The 24,721-nt window shown below is 35.4% G+C and overlaps 5 protein-coding genes across 5 annotated transcripts; 4 read left to right on the top strand and 1 right to left on the bottom strand.

Annotated features, from left to right (window-relative positions):
• Nucleotides 1–5,046: 5,046 nt before the first annotated feature.
• On the top strand, nt 5,047–6,374 carry BNAC04G56680D. Its single transcript, XM_013819554.3, has one exon. The coding sequence runs from the start codon at nt 5,429–5,431 to the stop codon at nt 6,089–6,091; it is 663 nt and encodes a 220-aa protein (XP_013675008.1). The 5' UTR covers nt 5,047–5,428; the 3' UTR covers nt 6,092–6,374.
• Nucleotides 6,375–9,945: 3,571 nt separating this feature from the next.
• On the top strand, nt 9,946–12,028 carry LOC106379643 (CASP-like protein 4D1). The gene is made up of 3 exons (XM_013819553.3): nt 9,946–10,193; nt 11,069–11,195; nt 11,648–12,028. The coding sequence occupies exons 1-3, from the start codon at nt 10,015–10,017 to the stop codon at nt 11,876–11,878; spliced, it is 537 nt and encodes a 178-aa protein (XP_013675007.1). The 5' UTR covers nt 9,946–10,014; the 3' UTR covers nt 11,879–12,028.
• A 7,261-nt stretch (nt 12,029–19,289) lies between these two features.
• Nucleotides 19,290–20,482, top strand: LOC106379642 (CASP-like protein 4D2). The gene is made up of 3 exons (XM_013819552.3): nt 19,290–19,605; nt 19,720–19,846; nt 20,013–20,482. The coding sequence occupies exons 1-3, from the start codon at nt 19,439–19,441 to the stop codon at nt 20,232–20,234; spliced, it is 516 nt and encodes a 171-aa protein (XP_013675006.1). The 5' UTR covers nt 19,290–19,438; the 3' UTR covers nt 20,235–20,482.
• Nucleotides 20,483–20,913: 431 nt separating this feature from the next.
• Nucleotides 20,914–22,603, top strand: LOC106381741 (CASP-like protein 4D2). Its single transcript, XM_013821680.3, has 3 exons — nt 20,914–21,175; nt 21,472–21,598; nt 21,681–22,603. Exons 1-3 carry the CDS (start codon nt 21,012–21,014, stop codon nt 21,903–21,905), a joined length of 516 nt encoding a protein of 171 aa, XP_013677134.1. The 5' UTR covers nt 20,914–21,011; the 3' UTR covers nt 21,906–22,603.
• On the bottom strand, nt 22,458–24,489 carry LOC106381740. Its single transcript, XM_013821678.3, has 6 exons — nt 24,281–24,489; nt 23,938–24,129; nt 23,732–23,858; nt 23,352–23,639; nt 23,039–23,257; nt 22,458–22,884 (listed from the first exon to the last, which is right to left on the bottom strand). The coding sequence occupies exons 2-6, from the start codon at nt 24,126–24,128 to the stop codon at nt 22,627–22,629; spliced, it is 1,083 nt and encodes a 360-aa protein (XP_013677132.1). The 5' UTR covers nt 24,129; nt 24,281–24,489; the 3' UTR covers nt 22,458–22,626.
• Nucleotides 24,490–24,721: the final 232 nt, after the last annotated feature.

Genomic DNA, 24,721 nt, shown 5'->3' with positions numbered 1-24,721 from the left:
AGATGATGATGATGAATTAGATGACATTTTTGAAAATTTATTTGAAGATTTTGATTTCAATCCCACACCAAAAGAACGAAAAAAACGAGTTTTTATCGAGAGACACCGGGAGGAAGGCCATCAGAAGCTCTGGAATGATTATTTTAGCGAAACTCCAACATACCCGCACAATTTATTCCGGCGACGGTTTCGAATGAACAAGGAATTATTCTTGCATATTGTGCATCGTCTCTCTACAGAAGTCGAGTATTTTCAACCCGGAGTAGATGCAACCGGACGATCGAGTCTAACTCCGCTCCAAAAATGTACCGCAGCAATTCGTCAATTGGCGTATGGTGGTGGTTCCGACACCGTTGACGAATATGTCCGAATTGGTGAAACAACGGCAAGAAGATGTTTGCACAATTTTGCCGCGGGAATAATCGACTTGTTTGGCGGTGAATACCTAAGACGTCCCACACCGGAGGATCTGCAAAGACTACTTTCTAGTGGAGAACAACGTGGGTTTCCAGGGATGATTGGAAGCATCGACTGTATGCATTGGGAGTGGAAGAATTATCCCACGGCTTGGAAAGGAATGTATTCACGAGGATCCGGAAAACCAACGATTGTCTTGGAGGCGGTAGCTTCCTATGACCTCTGGATATGGCACGCGTTTTTTGGAGCTCCAGGTACTATGAACGATCTTAATATTCTCGATCGATCACCCGTTTTTGATGACATTATTAACGGAATAGCGCCACAAGTTAACTTCTATGTTAATGGTACTCCATACCATTATGCATATTATCTCACGGATGGTATTTATCCGAAATGGGCTACATTTATTCAATCTATCCGACTACCACAAAATCAGAAGCATTCATTATTTGCTCAAACCCAAGAAGCTGTGAGAAAAGATGTCGAGCGTGCCTTCGGAGTCCTACAAGCTAGGTTTGCCGTTGTTAGAAATCCATCTAATATATGGGATAAAGAAAAAATAGGAAATATTATGAGAGCATGTATCATACTCCATAATATGATTGTCGAAGATGAACGAGCATCAAGAACGAATTACAACGTTGATGAATTTGAAGAAGATGTGCAAACATTTTCCGTCAATATGCCTTCAACTGTCGGGAGTACACTTGAACGTCGAACGAGCGTTCGGAATAGACAAGTCCATCAACATTTAAAAAATGATTTGATTGAAAATATATGGACTAAATTTGGAAATCCTTGAAATAATATATAATTTGTATTTTCTTTCAATAATGTCATTTTCTTATGTTTTCTATTTTTTTTTATGATGTTTGTATTTTCTTTCAAAAATGTAATTTTCTTATGTTTTCAATTTTAATATTATATTTTTATTTTTAATGTTTTATTTAAAAATTATATATGTCATTATTTATTAATTAAAATAATAAATTAAATTAACTAAGGGACAACATAAGTCTCACCAATAATCAACTAATTTAACCAAATCCCTTACTCTAGTCCCTAAGCAAAAAATAATAATAAAGATTAGTTAAGGACCCTAAAATAAATCCCACCTATAAAGATGCTCTTAAGGCAGATGGATAATATTAGATATTTTTTGCTATGTGGGATTGTTGATACAACAACAATCACGGGTTGTAGGTTTGTTTTTTATTAATAAACCTGTGGTGGGAGCTTTTAACAAGTTCTATTTTTAATTCGTACACTTGTGTTTTAGACCTTTCGTTGAAGCTGGCTTGGGGGGAAGATAATATTAGTTTACTATATTTTTAACTAGAGGGTGTTCGCGCGGAATATTATTTTATTATTGCTAAGAACATGATTTTTTTTTGGATAATGTAATTACGTTGTCGTTTTTATTTGTTAAGATCATTATTTGGTGTTTTTAGTGTGTTATGTAGTAGGTGATAAGTTAATATATTTTTGCGTTTGTTTTTTTGAATAATATGTTGTTGTGTGTATAGTACTTGTTAGTAGTCAAATGAGCCTTTAACGTAAACTAATATTGAATTTCAATAACTTTGGATCTGCGCATTTGTTGATTCTAAGATTAACGGTTTCAGCGTCAAAATTGTATTATATTTTTTTCATATTTTTGAAAATTATAATTTTTAAGATGTTTTTTGCCCTCTCCCCATATTTTAAACTTGAGCTCTCACCGTCTATGTATTTCGTTACAATTCTGGTGTGCGGTGCTTCTCACCATCACCGGAAAAAGACTCACATTTTTCTCTTGTTCTTCTTTGCTTTCTTCACCTATGAGATTATATGGTATTTTTGCAGATCGGGTTTATGAGTTTTCAGTTGTTCGGTTGCTTCCCACAACATTATAGGCTGTTCCAGTCAATATTGACTGCTTCTCTTCTTCCTTAGATTTCAGCTGATGTTAGGAACTGCATCTCCTTGGTTGGGTCAGAGTTTATTCGTCTTTGATTTTGTATTCCTCGTCGTTGGCTTACCGTCAATAGTCTATGCTCGTTTTGGTTTTCAAATTCTAGTTTTTGGTGTTCTGACTTCTATGCTCTCTTTCATAGCTCGAGGACGGCTCCATAGTTTTCTGATTTCGCTTCGTCTCCCTTTCCCTATCTATTCTTGCATCTCTTTGCAGCTTTCATCGCATCTCTGGTGGCTCTCCTTTTCACCATGTTTGCCACTCGAGATTTGGGTAATGTTTTCGTTCATGTATGCTATGTGGGCTTGAAAGGTTATTTCTGGTATCAAGTTTAGTCTCTGATTTTTTGGTGGTTGTCTTCCATTCTCCCTCTCTCAAGTTGTTTCTTTTCTTTCCATGTTTTCCTTGGTATAGGTGTGCGAAGTTAGTTTCTTGGAGCTTTGGTCCCTTCTATCCAGAGCTTTGTGGTTTTTCACTTGCATGCCGTCTTGTATGTTCTTGTTTAGTTTGTGAGGTATTTCTTACTTTTTAGCTACTGGTTGTGATTCCGGTGTTTTATGCATATATTTTCCTGCTTTTTGGTGGTTTGGCCTTTCGATTATTATTCTCCCTTTGGCCCGCTTTCTTAGTTTATGCGTTGGTTGTCTAGTTTTTTATTCTTAATTTGATTATCTTATGATACTAATAGTGAAATAAATATAATTTGTAAATGAAATAATAAAAATTAGTAAAAATAATAAAATGATGAAAATTCTTGCTATTTTTAGGTGTGAATAAATTAAATATTTAAAATATATTTATATTCTTTTATTTATTTCTTTAATTTTAGAGACCAATAAGTGTGATAAGGATTAGATAATACACAATTAGAAATTGATGGAGAAAATTGCAATAATTTAAAAGAAGAAGAATTTAAATACAAAAAAAAACATGTGGACACATGTCAACAAACTCTCCTTCCACATGTCATAAGAATGGAAAAAACCAACTTTATGTATATAGATCTTGAATTTTAGAGACCAATAAGTGTGATAAAGATTAGATAATACACAATTAGAAATTGATGGAGAAAATTGCAATAATTTAAAAGAAGAAGAATTTAAATACAAAAAAAAACATGTGGACACATGTCAACAAACCCCCCTTCCACATGTCATAAGAAAGGAAAAAGCCAACTTTATGTATATAGATTCGTGTTTAAATAGAAATGCAAAGAGAATATAATGATATATGTGGAATAAGATTGTGGATTATAATCTTCTTCTCGTGTCACCAAAATTGTGAAATAATCTATTAGTAGTTGTTCGAAATGAAATCTCGCAATTCTTGGGAAAAAAAGATTTGGGACAGTGATGTTCTTGGGAAAATAGTTTGATTGTTCGCTAAATTGCTCGCAAAATGGCGGTTTGCATTGTAAAGCTAACAAAACTTAGAAGATATACTCCATATAGCAAGGCGACAAAGATGGATTTATAGGACTGGAAGATTTGCTCAAGGCCAGTCTTGGTAATAGTAACATGAGAGAGTTTCATAAGCGTAACTTAGGAGGTGTTGATTTTGAACTGGCATAGAAAGAAGTTCACGGTTCAAATTGTTGATTTTGAACTGGCTTAGAAAGAAGTTCACGGTTCAAACTATTGTGTTGTGAAATTAGCCTGAGATTGAAAACAAACAAAATTAGCGTTTCATAACCACCACGTCTTGCGGCAGCGTCCAAAAATTCAGCATTTTACTATGGCAATACAAACCACCGATGAGATATCGCTGACTTATCTTCAGTCGCAGCAGCAACTAACAAGAAAGACAAGGACGCTGAAATTATCTGCGACACAAACGTTTCTTTTTTTTTGTGTCTCCAGCAATTCAGTAGCGTCTACCGCAACTTTTGATTTTGTTATTTTGGTCTCCGTCGTAGTACATTTTTTTTGCCGCTGCCGCTAAACTCTGCGTTCATGAAACGAACAGGACTATTATCACAAAAACAGATGGAAGTCTTTATGGAAGTAGATTGTAGCAATAAAAGTGTATAAACGCGTCTTCAAAGAATATGAGCTAATATCGGTTTACTCTCAGATCTGGTTACCCAACTGTAGAGCCTTGATAATAGACCCCAAGTTGGTTAGACATCAAGTAACATCCAAATACCATATTCAAATGCGTTGAAATTCACACTTGTATACTTGTATGACTAACCGACAAAGCTTGCAACGCGTTGGATGGTCTGTTCAGACATGGGAAGAAACAAATCTTAGTAATTATAACGCTTTTCGATGCATTAAGATGGAAGAGAAGAGAATAAATTTCCAAAGTTCATGAGTTTAAGAGAACAAAGGTATATTCCAAGAATCCAAGTGGTATATATGAAATCAATAACATCAATATGTCAAATGCTACGTATAAAATGTGTGATTGGCCGATGGAAGAGGCTGGATATATAATTGTTGATGCACATCTCACGAAAATTATTGAAGTTGAATCACTGACACACGGATTTGGTGTGTTTTCTCTGACTCTCTGATGACTTTAGCAAATCTAATATCAATCAACGCATGAAGAAGCGCAAACCAAACAAACAAATCTCACTCTTACCATAGCATATGCGTCACATGGGTTTAAATGCTTTATATGCTATCCATAATACTTTATGTTTTGAAAGGGAAACTATTTGAAAATAAATGCATTTTTTTTTTCTCTTGATTAAAGATTACAAATTCGAGTTTTCTATGTAACAAAAAAAAGAAATGGTCAGCAGTAGCTTTCGTTGAGGGTAAAATTTCATAATCTTTTTACTATTTTAGTCATTTATTGATTAAAAGAAAAAAAGATAATAGACCGAAGGTTCCTTTAACCAAACAAAAGTTATATAGCCAAGTTTCAGTTTCATACTTCCCTATATTAACACTCTTTTTTTCTTTCCAGAATCATTTATAACATTCATAGTTTCAGTTCCTTCTGCATTTCATCTTTGACTGTTAGTTGAGTTCTTTCCCTGCCTCTTTGTGTTTGGTTTAATGATATGAACAAGAGATGTGAATCTTGTCTTGAATAGGAAACATGAGATCTTTAAGCAGTGTGGGACTTGCTCTAAGCATAGTCTTTGGTTGCTTGCTACTAGCTCTTCTCGCAGAGCTCTATTACTTGATCTGGTGTAAGAAGAGGAGGAGTAAACCTCATCTACGAAATGACTATTCTACCCCTGCAACCAGAAAGCTTCTCTTCGTCTTCTGTTGCAGCAGCACTAACCCTTCTCCTTCCTCGAGCCCTAAACCTAATGAAACTTCACAGCAATGTTTTACTTCTGATGTGGTGGGTCCAGGGCTTGTGCCGAGGTTTCTGTTCACTATCGTGGAAGAAACAGTAGAGGAAATGGAATCTGAAGAAGGTGTTTCCACGAAAGGAAATAGTTTGAACGATTTGTTTCTAAATATGGAAAGTGGTTCTTCTCCTCCGTATCTCACTCCTCGTGCTTCTCCTTCGCTCTTTACGCCTCCTTACACTCCGTTAACAGAGTCTTGTAACGGCAGAAAAGAAGGTTTCTTCGAGTCATCGACTGATGCTGAGTTTAACAGGCTAGTGAGATCATCATCACATTCACCAACATCATCACCATCGTCTTTGCCGAGATTTAAGTTCTTGAGAGACGCAGAGGAGAAGCTTAACAAGAGGAAAGTGACGGAGATCGCAGAAGCTGAAGAAGTCAGCAAAGGCTTAAACTGATAAGAGTCAGATTTTAAAGATGAAGTTTCAACAAGAACATATTAGAAAAGTTTATGGATTATTCAAATCAAATCATGATTTTAGATAAAAGAATCAAAGTTGTAGATGATTTACATAACTTAGAATTTCAATAACAAATTAATGTTAGAAGAAAGAGAGAACAAAGATGGACATTGGATTCGGTTTTTGTTTTTGTTTTTTTTTCTTTTCTTCATAATTGCCACACTGTTGTAGTTGACATTTTAAGAATATGATTAAGCTCGGGGTTCTTAGAGTAGGGTTCTTATCGGAAGTTAAGAAACTGTTTCTTAACTTCCGATAAGAATTCAATCCTATGAAATCCGGGTTAATCATGCTATAAGATGCACGAACTCAGCATCATAGTCCTAAACCGACTTTCACTTTTAAAAGGAAATAATTCTGAAAGAATGTTAATATAATATCGAATATGTAGTTAGAATAGAGAAGTATTAAGAATCATTAAGTACTACTACTACTAATTGAGTTTCTCGAGATCATTCGCTTCCAAACTAAGTAGAAGAATTTTTTTTTTTTTTTTGTAACTTTCAATATGGACCGATAAATGAATACAGACAAGAGACTCATGAAAAGACCAAGTGGAGAATCTCTTTCCCCTTCAGGTTTTTGTCCAATACTTTTTTACTATCCAGATGGCATCATCAACACCACTTACTCGTTCTTTACCATATTGACAGTTAAAAATGTGACCCTTGAGGGGAATGTAAATAAAGAAAACAAATCAGATTCCTGAGGCTGCAAGAAGTGGTAACCCTAGCTCAGGGCATAGTGAGCTGAGCTCAGATCCGGTTACTCCATATACGATCTTCTGCGTTAGCATATAATCTTCGACTTCTTCCTCCCAGCAGTGGCGGACCTACGTTGAGAAATGGGGTGTCATGTGACACACGTTGAGTTTATAATTTAGTGTTTTTTCCATAAGTTCATGAGAATTCTGTAGTTCAAATGGTTGTATATTCCATCTTTTGACACATATTTTCCTGGGTTCAAATCTCTCAAATACTCATTTTTCTTCATTTATTTTTAAACTGGGCTTTGGCCCAAAGATTATGACCCCCCCTTAAAACATACAGTCTGGGTCCGCCACTGCCTCATCGATCACTCCTCCGTGCACAGCAGTCTCTGACATCGCGACTGTGCTTATCGCAAATAATCACTTGCGATAAGCAAAACGACACGGTGAGATTGGTCAACGAATCTGGAAATCCACTTGGACTTTCTCGCTCTCGCCTGTGCTTTGCTGAAAGTCAAAACAAAACGGTGTTACTTTGTGAAAACAACGAACGACGCGTTGTTTTTGAGTATACTCTTTTTTGAAACTATTCTAATTCGGAAACTTTTCTTAATCAAAATTATATTCTTTGTTCGACTATCCTACTAAATTAACAATATTATTTTAGATCAAAATATTATGATAGCATTATAGGAGAAAACTAATTAATTTTTTTTTATTTGAATGTCATCAGTTTTACATGTATTAGGAAAGTACATATTGCTGTGCCAAAAAAAAAAAAAAACAAATTCATGACATAAAAAGGTTTGGTTATTAAGGTATGTTTCTTCTGCCAATTTTTTTTTGTCGTTATAGTTTCATGACATAAAAAGGTTTGGTTATTAATTACGAGTTGTTTCCAAATACGTTTTCATTCTCTGGTTAGCTTGCCTCGAGTCGACATGCCTCCGCTTTGGTGGTCACCGAAACTAGAGATCAACTTTTTTTCGTTACCCATACAGTTACTATATAGTACTTAACTCGCCTCAACACTCTTTTCATCGGCTTCAGAACCTGGTCTACGTACTTTCCTAAATTAGATAAAGAGATTAATCCTGAGTGCTGTACAACATCCAGCGAGAATAAAAGAATGCATGGATGTGATAAGTGCGAGCGAGTAGAGAGTGAGAGTCTTGACGCAGTCGTGTGGAAGAAGTTAGGCCTAACTCCTAAGCGCTAGACGAGGCGACGCATGTGTCCATGATTCTCAGACGTTGACTCAACCCTTAAGTCGTCGTTGACTGTATGCATATTTTTTTTTGAAGGAAGATTGTGATCTCTTTGTGTGGACTTCGTTTAAACCAGTTGGATGGGATGGGATGGCAGCATATGTGTAACCGACCTATAGTCAACTCTTGTTACATATACTTCTAGAAAAACGCGTAAATAAAACCTATTTGTTTTCATTCAGTGTAGAAAACAAAAGATTCTTAGACAACTAAGTCCATATATAGGTTGAAGTAGATGGCAATACGCTTTGGCTTTTGGCCTCTAGGTGTCCAAAGCGAACTTGTACTCTAATGAATCTTATATAAACTGATAAGAATAAGTAACACAAAAATGTTTTATGAAAAAAATGTATTCATTTTTATAAGAATTAATTTACAATATGCATATATATGTTTATAAAGATGATGATCTAGCTTATTCCTAATTTAATACAATATATGTATATGTTTATATAGAGAGTATTATATTTTTAACATTAGATATTTTATTTTTCAAGATTTTTTTTCATCTTATGTTTTCATGATTGTGCTTAGAGCACCTCCGACTAGGAGATGGAAAGAGGTTTTTAACAAAAATAAATAAAAATTAATTAATTAGGAAAGAGAAACAACACATAAGGTCGAAGAGCATCTTTAACCCTGAGAGTCCATTAACGGTTTTTTTTTTTTTTCTTTTTTGTCTGATTTAAAAAAAAAATTAAAAACTAACCAATCACGGATCATCACGTGTCAGTGGGGTCCGCGAACAGTACAAGAACTTCTCGATTTTTGCAGAAGAGGAGGAAATGGTGGGTTTTAGTTTTTTGTGGAACCCACACCCCTTAAGAATCCCTTAAAAACCAGGGTTAAATGTGCTCTTAACAACTAACACTTAAGATCATGATTAATGGAGGTTCTTAAGACGAGGTTCTTAACGGAATATAAGAAACTGTTTCTTAACTTTTAAGTAAAAAGGTCAAGAACCGGTTTTTAAATGTCTTATTTAAGAGCCGGTTCTTAGTTTTTTTAGTTAAAAATTAAAAGACAATTTCTTATATTCCGCTAAGAACCTCACCCTAAAAATCTCCATTAATCATGTTCATGTTCTTTGAACCGGTTTGAAACTTAAAAATACAATCGTCATTAAGACAATGTTTCAACGTGTATGGGAAAAGCTAAAATAATAAAATATTAATTTATTTTTTTTAGAAACCCAACAAGTATTAGTCGTTAACTCGTTATTATGATTTGGTTTATATATTGCGGTGCAAAAAGTCACGTTAGCGCAGACTAGTTATATATAATATATTTTGGTTCTAGTAAACCACTAGTGAATATGCCATGAATCTGGTTGTCAATGAGTATGTTATACGTAGTGCAGATCATATACCATCACGAACTAGTTGTTGTCATTTTTGCTAAAAGAAAGTAAAAAAAAATCCATCACGACTTGATTAATATTCCCTCTGTTTTTATTTGTAAATAATTTTAGTTAAAAATGTGAATATTAAAAAAAAAATTTACTTTTGAAAAAATAACATTTAATACATAAATTCAACCAATAATAAAAATATATGAATTATTTGATTGGTCACACAACATGTAATAAATGTAAAAAGTGTTTTAAATTATGTAAACATTTTACATTGTGAAACAAACATTTTTGGTTAAAACTATTTACATATCAAAACAGAGGTCGTACAATTTGTAATTTCTTTTACGGTATAGTTAAAGATTGTAATTTATGATCTTTATTTGACACTGACCTTAACAAAAATCAACTCTACCATCTCTAGTCAACTTAAATTTTGGCTATAAATGAATCAGTAGTTCATGTCTCAGCCTCATATTACCATCTTAGTATTCTCTTTAAGAAGCTTCTATTACTAAACAGGAAGAGTTAAATGGCTCCACCACCTCCTTCACCGCCGTCCGTTATGTTTAGGACAGTGCTCCTCCTCCTCAGGGTTTTGACGGCGGCTTTCCTCGTTATAACGGTTGCCCTTGTCAGCACCAACACCGTCACCCTCGATATTCAAGGAACGTCTATAAAAATGCATTTTAACGATGTTTATGCTTATAGGTAAATAAACGTATATAATGGGTTTATTGTCAATTTTATAGCTACATTTTAACTAGGCCTGGGCATTTTACCCGGACCCGAAGACCCGAACCGGAACCGACCCGAAAATACAGGTTCGGGTCCGGGTCCGGGTCCATGCTAAATACCAATTGGGTCTTTTTTTTTTGGACCCGCGGGTCTCGGTTCGGGTCCGGGTCCTACCCGAGATCCGTTTGGGTACCCAAAGTACCCACAAATAATTATATATACTAGGTATATTTGAGTGATTAGATATATTTTTGGTATTTCAGATTTTTTTTAAAGTTTCGGGTTTAGATTTTCGGGTATAGTTGTAGGTTTTTGGTGAAATTTTAGATTTTTAGAAAATATATATGGGTATTCGGGTAAAATTCGGGTATGTTTTGGGTTTTCGGATCTGATTTTGGATAAATTTTTAGGTATTTTTGCGGTTCTTCGGGTATTTTTAGAGTTTTCGAGTCCAGTTCGGGTACTTCGGGTATATTTCGGGTCTATTTCGGGTCCAAAATACCCGAACCGACCCGGATCCGAAATATATCCGAAAATTTTGGGTATTTTACGGGTATTGAAATTATAGACCTGAACCGACCCGGACCCGACAAGACCCGACCCAGACCCGACAAGACCCGACCCGGAACCGATCCGAAAAGTTATAGATACCTATATGGGTCTAAATTGCTAGGACCCGAAGGACTCAGATCCGACAATACCCGACCCGAACCTGGTCCGAAGACCCGGATGCCCAGACCTAATTTTAACAGTTTTTTTCCTTTTTCGCTTCTTCAAAAAGAAAATTCTTCTTTATTCATCTGTTCACATTTGTTTTCTATACATATTTGGACTCATCATTCATGAAGATACATGCTTGCGGCCGCCGTCATCGGGCTAGGTTACGCCGTTGTACAACTGGTCTTCACAATCTCCCAATTCGCCACAGGAACTATACATCCTTTTAACTATCTGTTCAGTTTTTATGGCGATAAGGTATTTAAAATTGATTTTTTAAAATTTGAGTAAATTGTGTTTCAAAAAAAAAATGGTGTAAATAATTAATATGAAAAATCATACAATAAAATGTTAGTAAATATGAAACAATTATATCTCTCGACCTCCTAGATTAATTAATTCTAAAATATAACATGTATTAAATATGATATATGTACGTTTTGGAAAATTTTTTAATTAAAATAAATTTGTTTTTTTCTTCTTATATTAACATAATATCTCAATATGATAAGTTTCATGTTATATGTACAATATATTTAAAACCAATAAAATAATGTGTTGTAATATGTTGTTTTTTTGTTAAGATCTCAACTCATTAGTTCCATTATATCTAGTTTGTATATTTATGTTCTGTAAAACACAACGAGAGGACATACATATATTGCTTTTGAATCACATATTCTTGTTAATGATTGTTAAAATCTGGACAGATTATATCATATTTACTTGCAACGGGTTCGGCAGCTGGATTTGGAGTGAGCAAAGATTTGAAAGATACATACTTAGCATTAATAGATTTTGATTCAACAGATCCAGTGGATAACTTCTTCAGTAAAGGATACGCATCAGCCAGTCTTCTTCTCTTTGCTTTCGTCTCTCTTGCCGTTTTATCAGTTTTCTCATCTCTTGTTCTTTCCAAACGACCAATTCAAGTCTCATAAATACACGTATCATTTTAACCGTGTATGCTTTCTTCATCATGATTCATGCATGCTTTCTCCCACCAATCGTGGAATTTGATCAGATTATATATATGCTTTTCAAGATGTATTGGTTACGTTACCAAAATAAAAGATTCTTAATTTTGACAAGAAGGTCTCATTGTTATTTCTGGTTTACTATTTCTGTAATGCCTTTTTGGGGGTTATCTAGTTATTTGTATTATTAATATGAAATATCACCCTGGTCCCCTCAAATAATGATGATGTTAATTTAAACTCAAAGAGAGCCCACTTAAAACTCTTACAAATAATTAATTAACTACTATCGGGACAGAATCCAATATTTAGTTGTGACGGCGGTTGAAAAACTGGAGCCACTACTGATCGAAAGGATGCATGCTTAGGATCAACATATTAGACATCTAACTTATAACTGGCCTTGGCACTATAGTAGGATATAGGCATATAGCTAGAAGATTCTTGATATTATGGTTAATATTGTAATATAGATATAAATAATATTTACATATATATATTTGTATCTATCTAAATTATAAAATATTTCTAGTATAAATACGTATGTAACTACATCAATTATTCGTGGAAGCACCGTAGCCTAATAGTTAAGGTTTAAAGGCTTCTACACCCAGGTCTGGGGTTCGAATCCCAGACTATGCAATTTATTGTAGAATACAGGAAATCCAGGTTTCAAGTCCCGGAAAGAGCGATTTATTACTGCAGACTACGGAAAAAAGACTTACAAGGGATCTTCAACATGGTGCAAGTAAATCCAGCCAGACGTGGATCTTCATAGGACGACTCAGGTGATGCAGTTAGGCGTAGATCATCATAAGGCAGATAGTATTGCTGGTTGTTAAATCGTTTATGTAATATTTCTCATAATTGTAATGTCATAATAAATCAACGTTAAAAAAAACTAAATCAGTTATTACTATGAGAGTTAATATAATTTGTTTAATCTTCTACTAGGTGTTTTCCTGCACCATGTGCAGTGATAAATTTTTTAAAAGTTAAATTATATTTATAATGAAATTTATTAATATTATATATTTTATTATTTTTGACTAAGATTTAATATAAAGTTGATTATTTAAGCATAAAATTAAGAAAAAATAATTTTGTTTATTTTAAATTACATTTAATAATATATATGTAATATATTTAAAATTCAAATCTTAGATAAATTTTTTATCTATTTATTTTGGTTAAATGTATTAAATCAACTTGTATAAAATTACTAAAAAATCATATAAAAATTGTATAGATATTAAAATTATAACTAAATAATATTTATAAAATTTGTAGATATCTAAAAGAAACTAATGAAATTACGATTAACAATTTATTAATATTTTTAAAAAGATGTAGAAAATTTTAAAAATATTAGTAATAAAAATTGTATAGTTATAAAAATACAATTAAATAATGTATTTCAAAATTTATAATGCATATTTCAATATATTTATTTTAGTGATGATTTATGAATTATTACCATATTTTAAGAAGTTTACCAAAATATAAATCAACATTAAATGTAATGTATTAGTTATTGTCATATTCTATAAAATTTACCAAAAATATATGTCAGTAATAAATGTGATTGTCCATGTCATATTAATTATAAACCATGTCATCAATTTTGTTATCCATGTCATCATTGTTTTTATAAAAATGATTGTACAGAGGACATGTGGCAAAATCACTTCGCTAATCTAGGAGATTCTCATCAGTCTCTATAGACACAGCCATATATAATTCACATAAAATGGTAATCGAGTTGTCTATATAATAATCAGACGATTAATACGTTCTTGAAAGACAGATATAGCATGGTGTATTAAATTTATTTCGGGGGGGGGGGGGGGGGGATACTTCCTTCTTTATATTTCGAATCTTTATCCCAAGAAATGAAGAACAAAGAGATTCATGAAATGATCATCCGTACCATATGTAACTAATCAATCTTGCACGGCGTCCAGTCTTACAATGTAATCGGTAAATAACTCGGGTCCGATGAGAACAGAACCCTTAACTTATTTAGGTATTGTATTAAATCTAACACTTTAATTCGTTCCTTAACTATGATAAGATTTTGATACTTTTAAAGTGTTATGCAGGGCTTTTAAATATTCATATAGCTAAAATACATTAGAATTGAATAGGAGTAGTTTATAATCGAATTCATAATAGTTAAGTGACTGAAAAAATCCAATAAAAAGTAGCTCTTATATAAAAGCTGTAGAATTGGACTCCAATTTCTCTTTCTAAGTGTAAACTGGTTATTAATGGGAATGCTGATGGCAAGATTGGACGCCGTTACTCAAGAAGCATTTTATTAGGGATAAATCCTTCATATCTTAGGATAATGATGTAACTAGTCCTAGTCCTTATCATCTTAGGACATTCTACTTGTATAAATAGGGAGCTTATGCTATTCTAATATGACAACACAAAGTATATCTTTATACGATTTCATGGTATCAGAGCACAAAGATCTGAATAACCTAAAATACTAAAAACGTGTTTCTTGATCATCAAGAAACATGTTTGATACTAATTCTTCCTTATTGACTACGTCTGCGACGAGTCTCCCTACTCCCGGTGGGATATATTATCTCCATCCCTCAGATAATTCTGGAGCATATAACATATGTTCTTCATCGTGGAGACAATTATACCGAATGGGCGACGGAGTTATCTAATTCCATACAAGCCAAGCAAAAGCTAGGTTTTATTACCGGAGCCATAGCAAAACCCTCGACAGAATCAGACCTATGGCGATAGCTTGCCACAAACTCTATGCTGGTCGGCTGGATTCGAACTTCAATAGACCCGAAGATCAGATCGACTGTTACGTTTGTACCGGAGGCGTATAAGCTTTGGGAAAATCTCCAGCGCCGATTCTCTGTCAAAAACGGTGTTCGTATTCATCAATTACGTGATGAAATCAATACTTGTCTGCAGGATGGCCAAACAGTCATTGAATACTTTGGTCGATTGTCTAAGTTATGGGAGGAACTAGATAATCTTAAGACTCCTCGAGCTTGTTCATGCGAAGCTTCTGCAGATATTGAGAAGGAACGAGAAGAGATACGCGTTCATAAGTTTCTGTTTGGGCTCGACGAGTCTCGGTTTCGAAACATTCGATCACAAATAATCGATGAAGATCCATTACCAGATATCAATAATGTCTACTCCAGAGTCATACGTGAGGAACAACACAACAATACGGCGAGGTCTAAGGAGAGTAAAACAGAGGCAATGGGGTTTTAAGTTCACACGGAAACTCCTAAGCCTGATTCTACTCAACTTTCAGCTGTTACTACACGCTTCCGAGATCCAAATAGGACATGCTCTCATTGCTCTAAGAAGGGTCATGACAATTCAGAGTGTTTCCAGCTCCATGGTTATCCGGAATGGTGGTATGAACAAAAGAACACTAATTCAGGTTCTTCGTACGGATCGTCTCAGCGAGGCAGAGGAGGACGCTCGTTTAACAACAGTAACCGTGGTCGTGGACATTCTAATTCGGCTCGAGCAGCTTCCAACAACACCACTACTTCAAACTCCAACAACAACGACAACGACCCGATTGGACAAATCACTCAGCTCCTTCAGCTTCTTCAACACTCCAAGTCAACGATCTCAACTGAGAAATTGTCTGGTAAACCAACGTTAAAAGATGTCATTATCGACACAGGGGCCTCTCATCATATGACTGGAGATTTATCTCTACTTACTGATCTGATTGATATTATGCCATCATCGGTTAAATTTCCTAATGGCCGATGTTCACAGGCAAGAAAACATGCACTCTGCGTCTGAGCAAGCACTACTACTTGAAAGATGTTCTATACGTGCCAGATTTTAATTGCACATTGATTTCTGTTTCTAGATTACTGAAACAAACTGGGTGTATTGCTATCTTTACTGATACATTATGTGTACTGCATGACCGTTTTACGAAGACCCTGATTGGAACGGGTGAAGAACGTGAGGGGGTGTACTACTTTACGGGTGTTACGGCTGCACGAGTACATCGAACTGAGTTAAAGAATTCTTCAACATCAGAACTATGGCATCGACGGCTTGGACATCCTTCTTTTAGGGTTTTATCAGCTTTACCGGTTTTAGATAATATGGTTTTTGATTCAGACCAAGCTGCGTCTTGTGAAATATGTTTTCGTGCTAAGCAAACAAGACAAGTTTTTAATGACAGTTTGAATAAAGCTTCTAATCCGCTTTCTTTATTACATTGTGATGTTTTGGGACCCTATTGAACTCCTTCTTATTGTGGTGTTAGATACTTTCTCACTATAGTCGATGACTGCTCCAGAGCTGTCTGGACTTACCTCATGTTAGAAAAATCCGAAGTAGCTAACCTACTTCGCGAGTTCATTGCTCTCTCGGAAAGGCAGTTTGAGAAAACAGTCAAAACAATCCGATCAGATAATGGTTCGGAGTTCCTTGTTCTTACGCCATACTTTAAGCAACTTGGGATTGAGCATCAAACATCTTGTGTAGATACTCCTCAACAAAATGGGCGGGTTGAGAGAAAACATCGCCATATTCTGAATGTTGCACGAGCATGTCTGTTTCAATCTAAACTGCCGATTTCATTCTGGGGAGAGAGTATACTAACAGCTTCCCATCTCATCAACCGCACACCTACTCAGGTTCTGAACAACAAAATGCCATACGAGGTTCTCTTTGGTAAGAAACCCGACTTTGACAAGCTACGGGTCTTCGGTTGTTTGTGTTACTCACATCGCAAGGCACGTGATAAAGATAAATTAGGGAACCGTAGTAGGAAGTGTATATTTGTGGGTTACCCATATGGCAAGAAGGCATGGCGACTATATGATCTTACTACACATGAGTTCTTCACAAGCAGAGATGTTGTTTTTTCGGAACAAAGGTTCCCTGGTGTAGACTCAGATGACGATGATGGTGTCTCTCCACCGTTGAATATTGATGATTCCACCATTGATGATTGGTTCTTACCTAATACTGACTTCAGGGGGAGTGGTTCTCCTCTCGCTGAACCTCCTACTCAACAGTTACCATCTCCTTCTATACCATCGACTACCATCCCTCCTACTGACCCGCAGTCATCTCTGTCCTTGCCACCTATAGCTGATACTGAAACTCCTATGTCTCCTACACGTGAACCTCCTCTGCCAGTAGAAGAGTAAGTTTCAGGTTCTCCGGGTCTCCCTGAGATACTAGGCCGAGGACAGCGTCTTCGAACGCCGTCGGTATTACTTAAAGATTACGTGACTCATTTTGCATCTACACACCCCCCTCACGAGCTCGCTCACTCCGATCATGGGCTCTCTGATACGGTCTCAGGTATGACTCCATACCCTATTTCCAGCTATGTTTCTGATAACATATTTCCAGATACTCATAAACTGTTCATGGCTACGATCATTAACGACAACGTACCGAAAAACTTCAAAGAAGCGGTCAAACACAAAATTTGGAATGACGCGATGTCTAAAGAGGTTGACGCTTTCGAAGTTACAGATACATGAGAGGTTACTGCACTCCCACCAGGCAAGAAAGCGCTTGGAAATCAATGGTTATATTCTAATAAGTACAATGCGGATGGTACACTAGAGAGACCTAAAGCTCGGTTGGTCGTCCTTGGCAACAGACAAACAGAGGGTGAAGATTTCACCGATACATTCGAGCCTGTTGCTAAATTAACAACAGTACGGATTATTCTTAAACTTGCTGCGATAAAAAATTGGCTGGTCCATCAAATGGATGTTAGTAATGCTTTCTTACATGGTGATCTTGAAGAGGAAATTTATATGAAGCTTCCGTAAGGATTTACTTGTTCTGATCCTAAGCAAGTTTGTCGGCTCAAGAAATCTCTCTATGGCCTGCGCCAGGCTCCTAGGTGTTGGTATTCTAAACTCACAAAAGCCCTACAAGATTTTGGCTTCTCTCATGAATATGCTGATCAGTCCTTATTCTCAAAGGTTCGAGGGTTGATTTGCATACATATTTTGGTTTACGTGGATGACTTTGTGATAGCCTGCAACGATGCCACAACATTGCAAGAATTTAAAGACTATCTCCAAAAGTGCTTCCGTATGAAAGATCTTGGCATGTTAAAATATTTTCTTGGCTTTGAAGTTGCGCGTAATGCGTCAGGTTTCTACTTATCTCAGAGGAAATATGCCCTTGATATTATCTCTGAAACTGGCTTAGTTGGAGCTAAGCCATCATCGGTTCCGATTGAACTCAACCATCAACTAGCCCGTGATGAAGGACCACTGGCAAATGCTGAACAATATTGTCGCCTTGTGGGGCGCCTGATCTATCTCACGAATACTCGACCTGATCTTGGATACACGGTTCACATCTTGGCCCAATTCATGCAGAAGCCGCTGTTACCGCACTGGGAGGCGGCGTTACGTGTGGTACGATATCTTAAGGGCACGCCAGGACAAGGTATCTTCTTAAAAGCTGATGATCCGATGCAAATAAGCATTTACTGTGACGCGGACTTGTCTGCTGCCCTCGGACTCGACGTTCATTGAGTGCGTACATTACTTTTATTGGTGACTCTCCTGTCTCGTGGAGAACTAAGAAGCAAGACACAGTCTCGCTGTCGTCAGCTGAGGCCGAATACCGCGCTATGTCTGAAGCTGTCAAAGAACTCAAATGGTTGAAAGAGCTTCTCCAGTCGTTTGGTTTTGATCATGCATCACATATCTTAGGATAATGATGTAACTAGTCCTAGTCCTTATCATCTTAGGACATTCTACTTGTATAAATAGGGAGCTTATGCTATTCTAATACAACAACACAAATTATATCTTTATACTATTTCACATTTCCTTGGATTTCATCAATCAGAGGACTAGTGGCACATATGTAGCCAACATATGGTCAACTCTTATTATACTTCTTTTGAACATTATGAACTGATTATATATGATATATAAATGCTACTTTCTTTATTAAAAAACGACCAAATTCTTATCATTTGGTGAAACCGTGTTTTTATTTCCACCGCTAGATGTTCAAGTCCGAATGAAAGTTGTAAGGATATGAGTGTAGATAATCCCATTTGAAAACCGAAAAATGTATTTATGTATAGTCAAAAAGAACGAATTGAAGATATTCTTTTTGTTTATCAAAATAGCTTGTCCTCCATTCCTATATAAGCAACAACAAACAAATCTTTGTTAAAAAAAAACATTATTGAATATTGAGTATATATACCTAATATAGATAGATCATAGATGTATATCCCTCTTATTTTAAAAATATAAATTAGTTAAACGCGGTAATCAAGTTTGTCACGACTTCAATACTAAAAGAAATGTTTGACGTTGACATTAATAAAAAGATCAACTCCTATCTTTCTAGTCAACGTGATTATTTTGCTTATAAATTAGTTGGCATTCCATGTATTGTAATATATCTGATTAATTCTCAAGCTTTTTTCTTCATATTTCCTTCTATAGTTTCTCGTTTAAAAAGTTTCTTACAAAAACATTTTAAAATCTGTAATCATATATGGCACCACCACCTCCTTCACCACCACCTGTTTCATTGAAGGTAGTAAACCTTCTACTGAGGGTTCTGACGGCAATTTTCCTAGTTATATCTGTCATCGTCCTCACCACCAACAGCGTAACCATCGGATCTATCAAATTTCATTTCAATGATGTTTATGCTTATAGGTAAAATGATCAACCTCTTTATTAATATTTTTTCTTCCTTTATTTGTACAATGTAGTTATTATAAACTGAAATTTCATTTAACTAATTTACTTATTTTGTTTGTAAACTTGAAGATATATGCTAGCTGCAGCCGTCATCGGACTGATTTACGCTGTCATACAACTTATATTCACAATCTGCCAATTCGCCACTGGAGTGACAAACTCATTTAATTATCAACTCGATTTTTACGGTGACAAAGTATATATTCACTTTATAATCTCTAATAAATTTATAATCAAATATCACATAAATGGAGAAAATATTATAATATATAATCTAATCTCTTGAACGTAATTATTCTTTTGAATCAATGAAGCTTGCTTGAAATTGTCTTTTTAATTAATGATGATTTTGCTCTTGACAGGTAATATCATATCTAGTGGCGACGGGTTCGGCAGCTGGATTTGGAGTAACCAAAGATTTGAAAGATGCATTTATAGCATTGGTCGCATTAGATTCGACTGATCCTGTTGATGAGTTCTTCAGCAAAGGATATGCATCAGCCAGTCTTCTTCTCTTTGCTTTCCTCTGTCTCGCCGTTTTATCTGTTTTCTCGTCTTTAGCCATTGCCAAACGATCATTTTAATTCTCATCATGAAAAACACAAATTAATGCTTTAAAATCTGATTTGATTATATAGCTTTGTCCCAATGTTATGTGTTGTTATTCATTCCGTAAACAACTTACGATTGTTTTTGTTACCAAAGTCTAATAAGTGTTGATCTAATGCATGTAAAGTAATTCAACTGTTGTGTGTTAAATCGACAACATGTTTGATATAAGTTCTATACACTCCCAATTAGCATGTTATCAAAATAACTTCGACATTTTAACATACACGCTTTTGACCATTCACCCCTAGATTGGAAGATCCTTGTATTGCTGAAACGTTATATGTAAGTTTTACAGCCTAGCGGTTATATAAACCCTTATTGGTTCAAATATATTACCAAATTAATAACTACTATATCATAACCCGTAAACCTACTCATAAGATTTGAACTTACTTAGATGAGTTATTGAAGTTTGGTACATAACAAACAATATCTTTTACATTCGTTTGGTAAGCTAGACGTGGGGATCGATCGTTTCAGCACGTCTGCAATAGTATAATACAATATACTTATTTGGTATATTTAAATTATATGCGCTTTTTTTGACATTGACTTTAATTAATGTTCTTATCCCACCGAGAAAAAGTCAAGTCATATCTCTCTAAGTTACAAAAATTGACATTTAGTTATAAAAATTGACATTTCATGTCTTGTTCAAACATCACAGGCTTATCTTCTGCTTACTCTTTGATTACCAGGTTTATAAGAAAATACCTATTAAATGCCTTGAATAGCTACTTATTTTTTACATGGCACCACCCCTGGTTTCTCTCAGGGTAGTACTCCTTTCTCTTAGAGTTTTGACTGTGGCTTTCCTCGTCATAACTGTCATCATCCTAAGCACCAACAGCGTCACCATTGTATCTCAAGGAAACTCATTGAAATTTCATTTCAAAGATGTTTATGCCTATAGGTAACAACACCCTACGAACCTCTTAATTTTTCTTTTCTTCCTTTTTCTTCGGTATAGTTTTTATGCGAGTTGATTAGTTTGATTGAGATTAAAACATGTCACAAACCGTTAATTGGGTGGAAGCTTCGTGCGTCGAATGATATGTCAAGAATCAAGACGTTGTAATAACTCATTTATTATAAGTTTTCTCTTAAACTAGAGAATTTTTGGGGGAATTTTTTATGATGATTATTAAACCAAGTTTGTTAACTTTTTCATTCACTTAATTGTTATTTTGTTTTCTTGAATGCTTGAAGATACATGTTTTCAGCCGCTATAATTGGATTACTTTACGCTGTCATACAACTGTTCTTCTCAATCTCTGAACTCGCCACCAGAACTAAAAACCCTTTCAATTATCAACTGGATTTTTACGGTGACAAGGTAAATAAAAATATGCTTTTCTGAACCTATAATCAACAAAGCTTGACTGAAATGTGTTTTCTAACTAATGGTATTTGGACAGATAATATCATATCTAGTGGCAACTGGTTCGGCGGCTGGATTTGGAGTGACCAAAGATTTAAAAGATACATTTCTAGCATTAGTCGTATTGGATTCGACTGATCCTGTAGATAAGCTCTTCAGCAGAGGATACGCATCGGCTAGTATGCTTCTCTTTGCTTTCTTCTGCCTCGCTGTTTTATCTGTTTTTTCATCACACACCACTGCCAAACACCAGTTTAGTTAAGTTCCATCATTATTCACTCATACTCTCTTCGATTCGATAATATGGCTTTGTAGCTCACTACAAGAAATTAGCTAAATAGCTACCGATTTATTCATTGCTACAACGGAGAATCTGTAGCTAAAACGGAGTAAGCGACAGATAGCGACGGACGAAAACCGTGGCGTCAACATCGACGCTAACTCCAATCCGTCGCTATGTTGTAGCTCGCTCGCGACGGATGCGCAAGAGCACTGGCCGTAGCTATTAGCTACAACATGGCTATGGATTTTTCTGTCGCACCTTAGCAACGCTTTTAGCAAGAGATAGAGTGTAGCTAAGTGGCTACAGAACTTGGCAACAATTCATCCTAAGCAAAGCTATAGCAAATGGAGCTACGAATTTAGTTACAAAACATTTTTTGTATCTCAAGAATTGGATTCAGATTAGCTACGGCCAAATTTGTGGTTATCATTATTATGACAAAAATATAAAATCCTGATAATTAAAATTGATTTTTTTTGTTTTCAATACACAAAAAGCTATATAGATTGATATTTTAAAACTATAACAGCATTAAAATAAACTGAAACTCTTGAAACATAATGGAAACAAAGCATTCATTTAGTAGAAACAGAACATGAAACTGATAAGTGAAAACTAACAGACATAACACAAAAAGATTCTAACTGTTATGTCTTCAATTTTCACAGAAAAAAAGCTAACAGAAAGTCAGCAACACCATCTAGATTCTAGGCTCGTTGGTGGAAGGAGGTGAAGATGGAGAAGGGTTGGTAGTTGCATCAGAGGCTGTCACTCCTCTAGCTTCACACAGAGCAGTGAGCTGCTGGCTCATCAACTTGACCATGCCAGTAAGATTGATCACCTCTTTCTCCAATTGAGCTTGACGAGTAAGAACAACAGCAGGTGGAGCAATGTGATCATAGTTCTCCATTTGTGCTGTTCCAAGTCCAAACAGCCTGCCTTTGTGTGGTTTGACCACCTACAAAAGCAGAAAAACAAGAAAAAAAAATCACTAGACACATACAATGAAACATAACACTACCACAGCCATAACAAAATAAAAACTTATCAAACATTTACCAATAACCATTAACAACCGCAGCAATGAAACCACAAAATAATCTAACATTTACCCTGTAAAAAGCCTCATCTCTCATAACTGGTGTGATTGATGCTTCTGAGTTGGAGCCTTGGCTATCAGTCTCATCAGTGCTGGGGTGTTCTGAAACAACAATAGACTCAACTTCTTCAATAATCCTCTTTGCACGCTTGTCTACAAACGTGCCGTCACTTTTCATATGAGTCTTCCGCACCAGGTCAGTGATAGCTGGCTCCTCACCCAACTCCATCATCTATATACATAAGGCAAATGGATTAAAAGACCCACAAGAAAAATATAGAAACGCAAATAGATAGAATAAGACAATAAGAATAAGTTTATTATACCATTTCATATTTGATCTTGGCATAAGATTTGGAACCTGAGATGTGTTGATGTATACCATCTCCATCACGCTCTGATTTCCTGTTCTTGGAGTTTGTGGTGCTAACATGAAGTGCCTGAGGAGTGTTCCAGTGTCGCCACATCAACTTCCAGTTGTTATCAGAGACAAAGTTGGGCTTTTTGTTGTTTGTCTTTCCCTTGCTGATGTTGTTTGAGATCATTCTCCTTAGTTGTTTTGTCCAAAGAGCCTTCACCAAATTATGGTGGTCTGAATCCCAGTAATACTTTTGCTGGGAACAAAAAAGAAAAGAAAAATATGATGTCAAAATAGATCTAATCTAAACAAGAGGTAGTTAAGGGAAACAACCAATATGAATCTTACCACAAAATCAGACCACCACTTGTCTTGCTGCTCTGGAGGAACCAGACTGAGATTCCACCAAGGTCCTTCAAAATCGTTGGAAAAAGCCCTCTTTATATCATACTTGACCTCATTGTCAATTGATATCCTATCACAAAGAAACAGAACAATTAGTAAATGAAACAATTATTACAAATTTATAAATTGCTGTCAGAAGTATATCTTACCAAAGAGCGCCATCTTTCTTCTCAGGGTGGAGAGTCGGCTGGTTTCTTCGTGCAGGTGCTTGTAGTAGTTCCTCAATGCTTCGCAGTGGAAACCCCGGTGGAGCACAAGGGTTTGTGTTCTTCACGAAACTGGGTCCACCTCGTCCGGCGGTAGCTCTTGGGGGGAAACCTCCTCTTCTTGGTGGTTGCATACTACAAGGATTTCAAAGACATTAGTACAGTGTCTGAGATAAAACTATCACATCGATTTCGAAATATAAACCCTAAATAGACTGGTATAAGCAATTAACTCCAAATCTATTAGAAAATATAAACCTAAAGTGTAAGATTTTGGAAGAAGAACCTTGATATATTGAGAGAGGCTCTGTTATTTTTCGTAAAGGAGAAGTGGAATTAGGGGGGTATTTATCGGAGAAGAAGAGAGTTTTGGCGGAGAAGAAGAGACTTTAGAAAGAAAATATCTTGTCCGAGATTTGGGAAAAGATTTATGGCGGAGACTAAAAATTTTGGTGAATAATTGGGCGGCTTCACAATTTTGGGGTTAAAAAAGATTTCTCAAGCGGCAAATCCCTCGTTATATGGAGCAATTGATGATTTATTCCTCGCATCTCTTTATTTGATTACATTAAGTAATCAATAAGGCAATAAGACACGAGTATGCCTTATAATTTGTTAGATTCTATATATATTTTAATTGTAATCAATTCTAAAATTAAAACTTCTTTATGATAAATTCTAAAACTTCACTATATCAATATATATATATATATATATATAAAAAAGT

The sequence above is a fragment of the Brassica napus genome, chromosome C4 (assembly GCF_020379485.1).
Source record: "Brassica napus cultivar Da-Ae chromosome C4, Da-Ae, whole genome shotgun sequence".
In the NCBI taxonomy this organism is placed as follows: domain Eukaryota; kingdom Viridiplantae; phylum Streptophyta; class Magnoliopsida; order Brassicales; family Brassicaceae; genus Brassica; species Brassica napus.
This window is presented reverse-complemented; position numbering and strand designations above follow the sequence as displayed.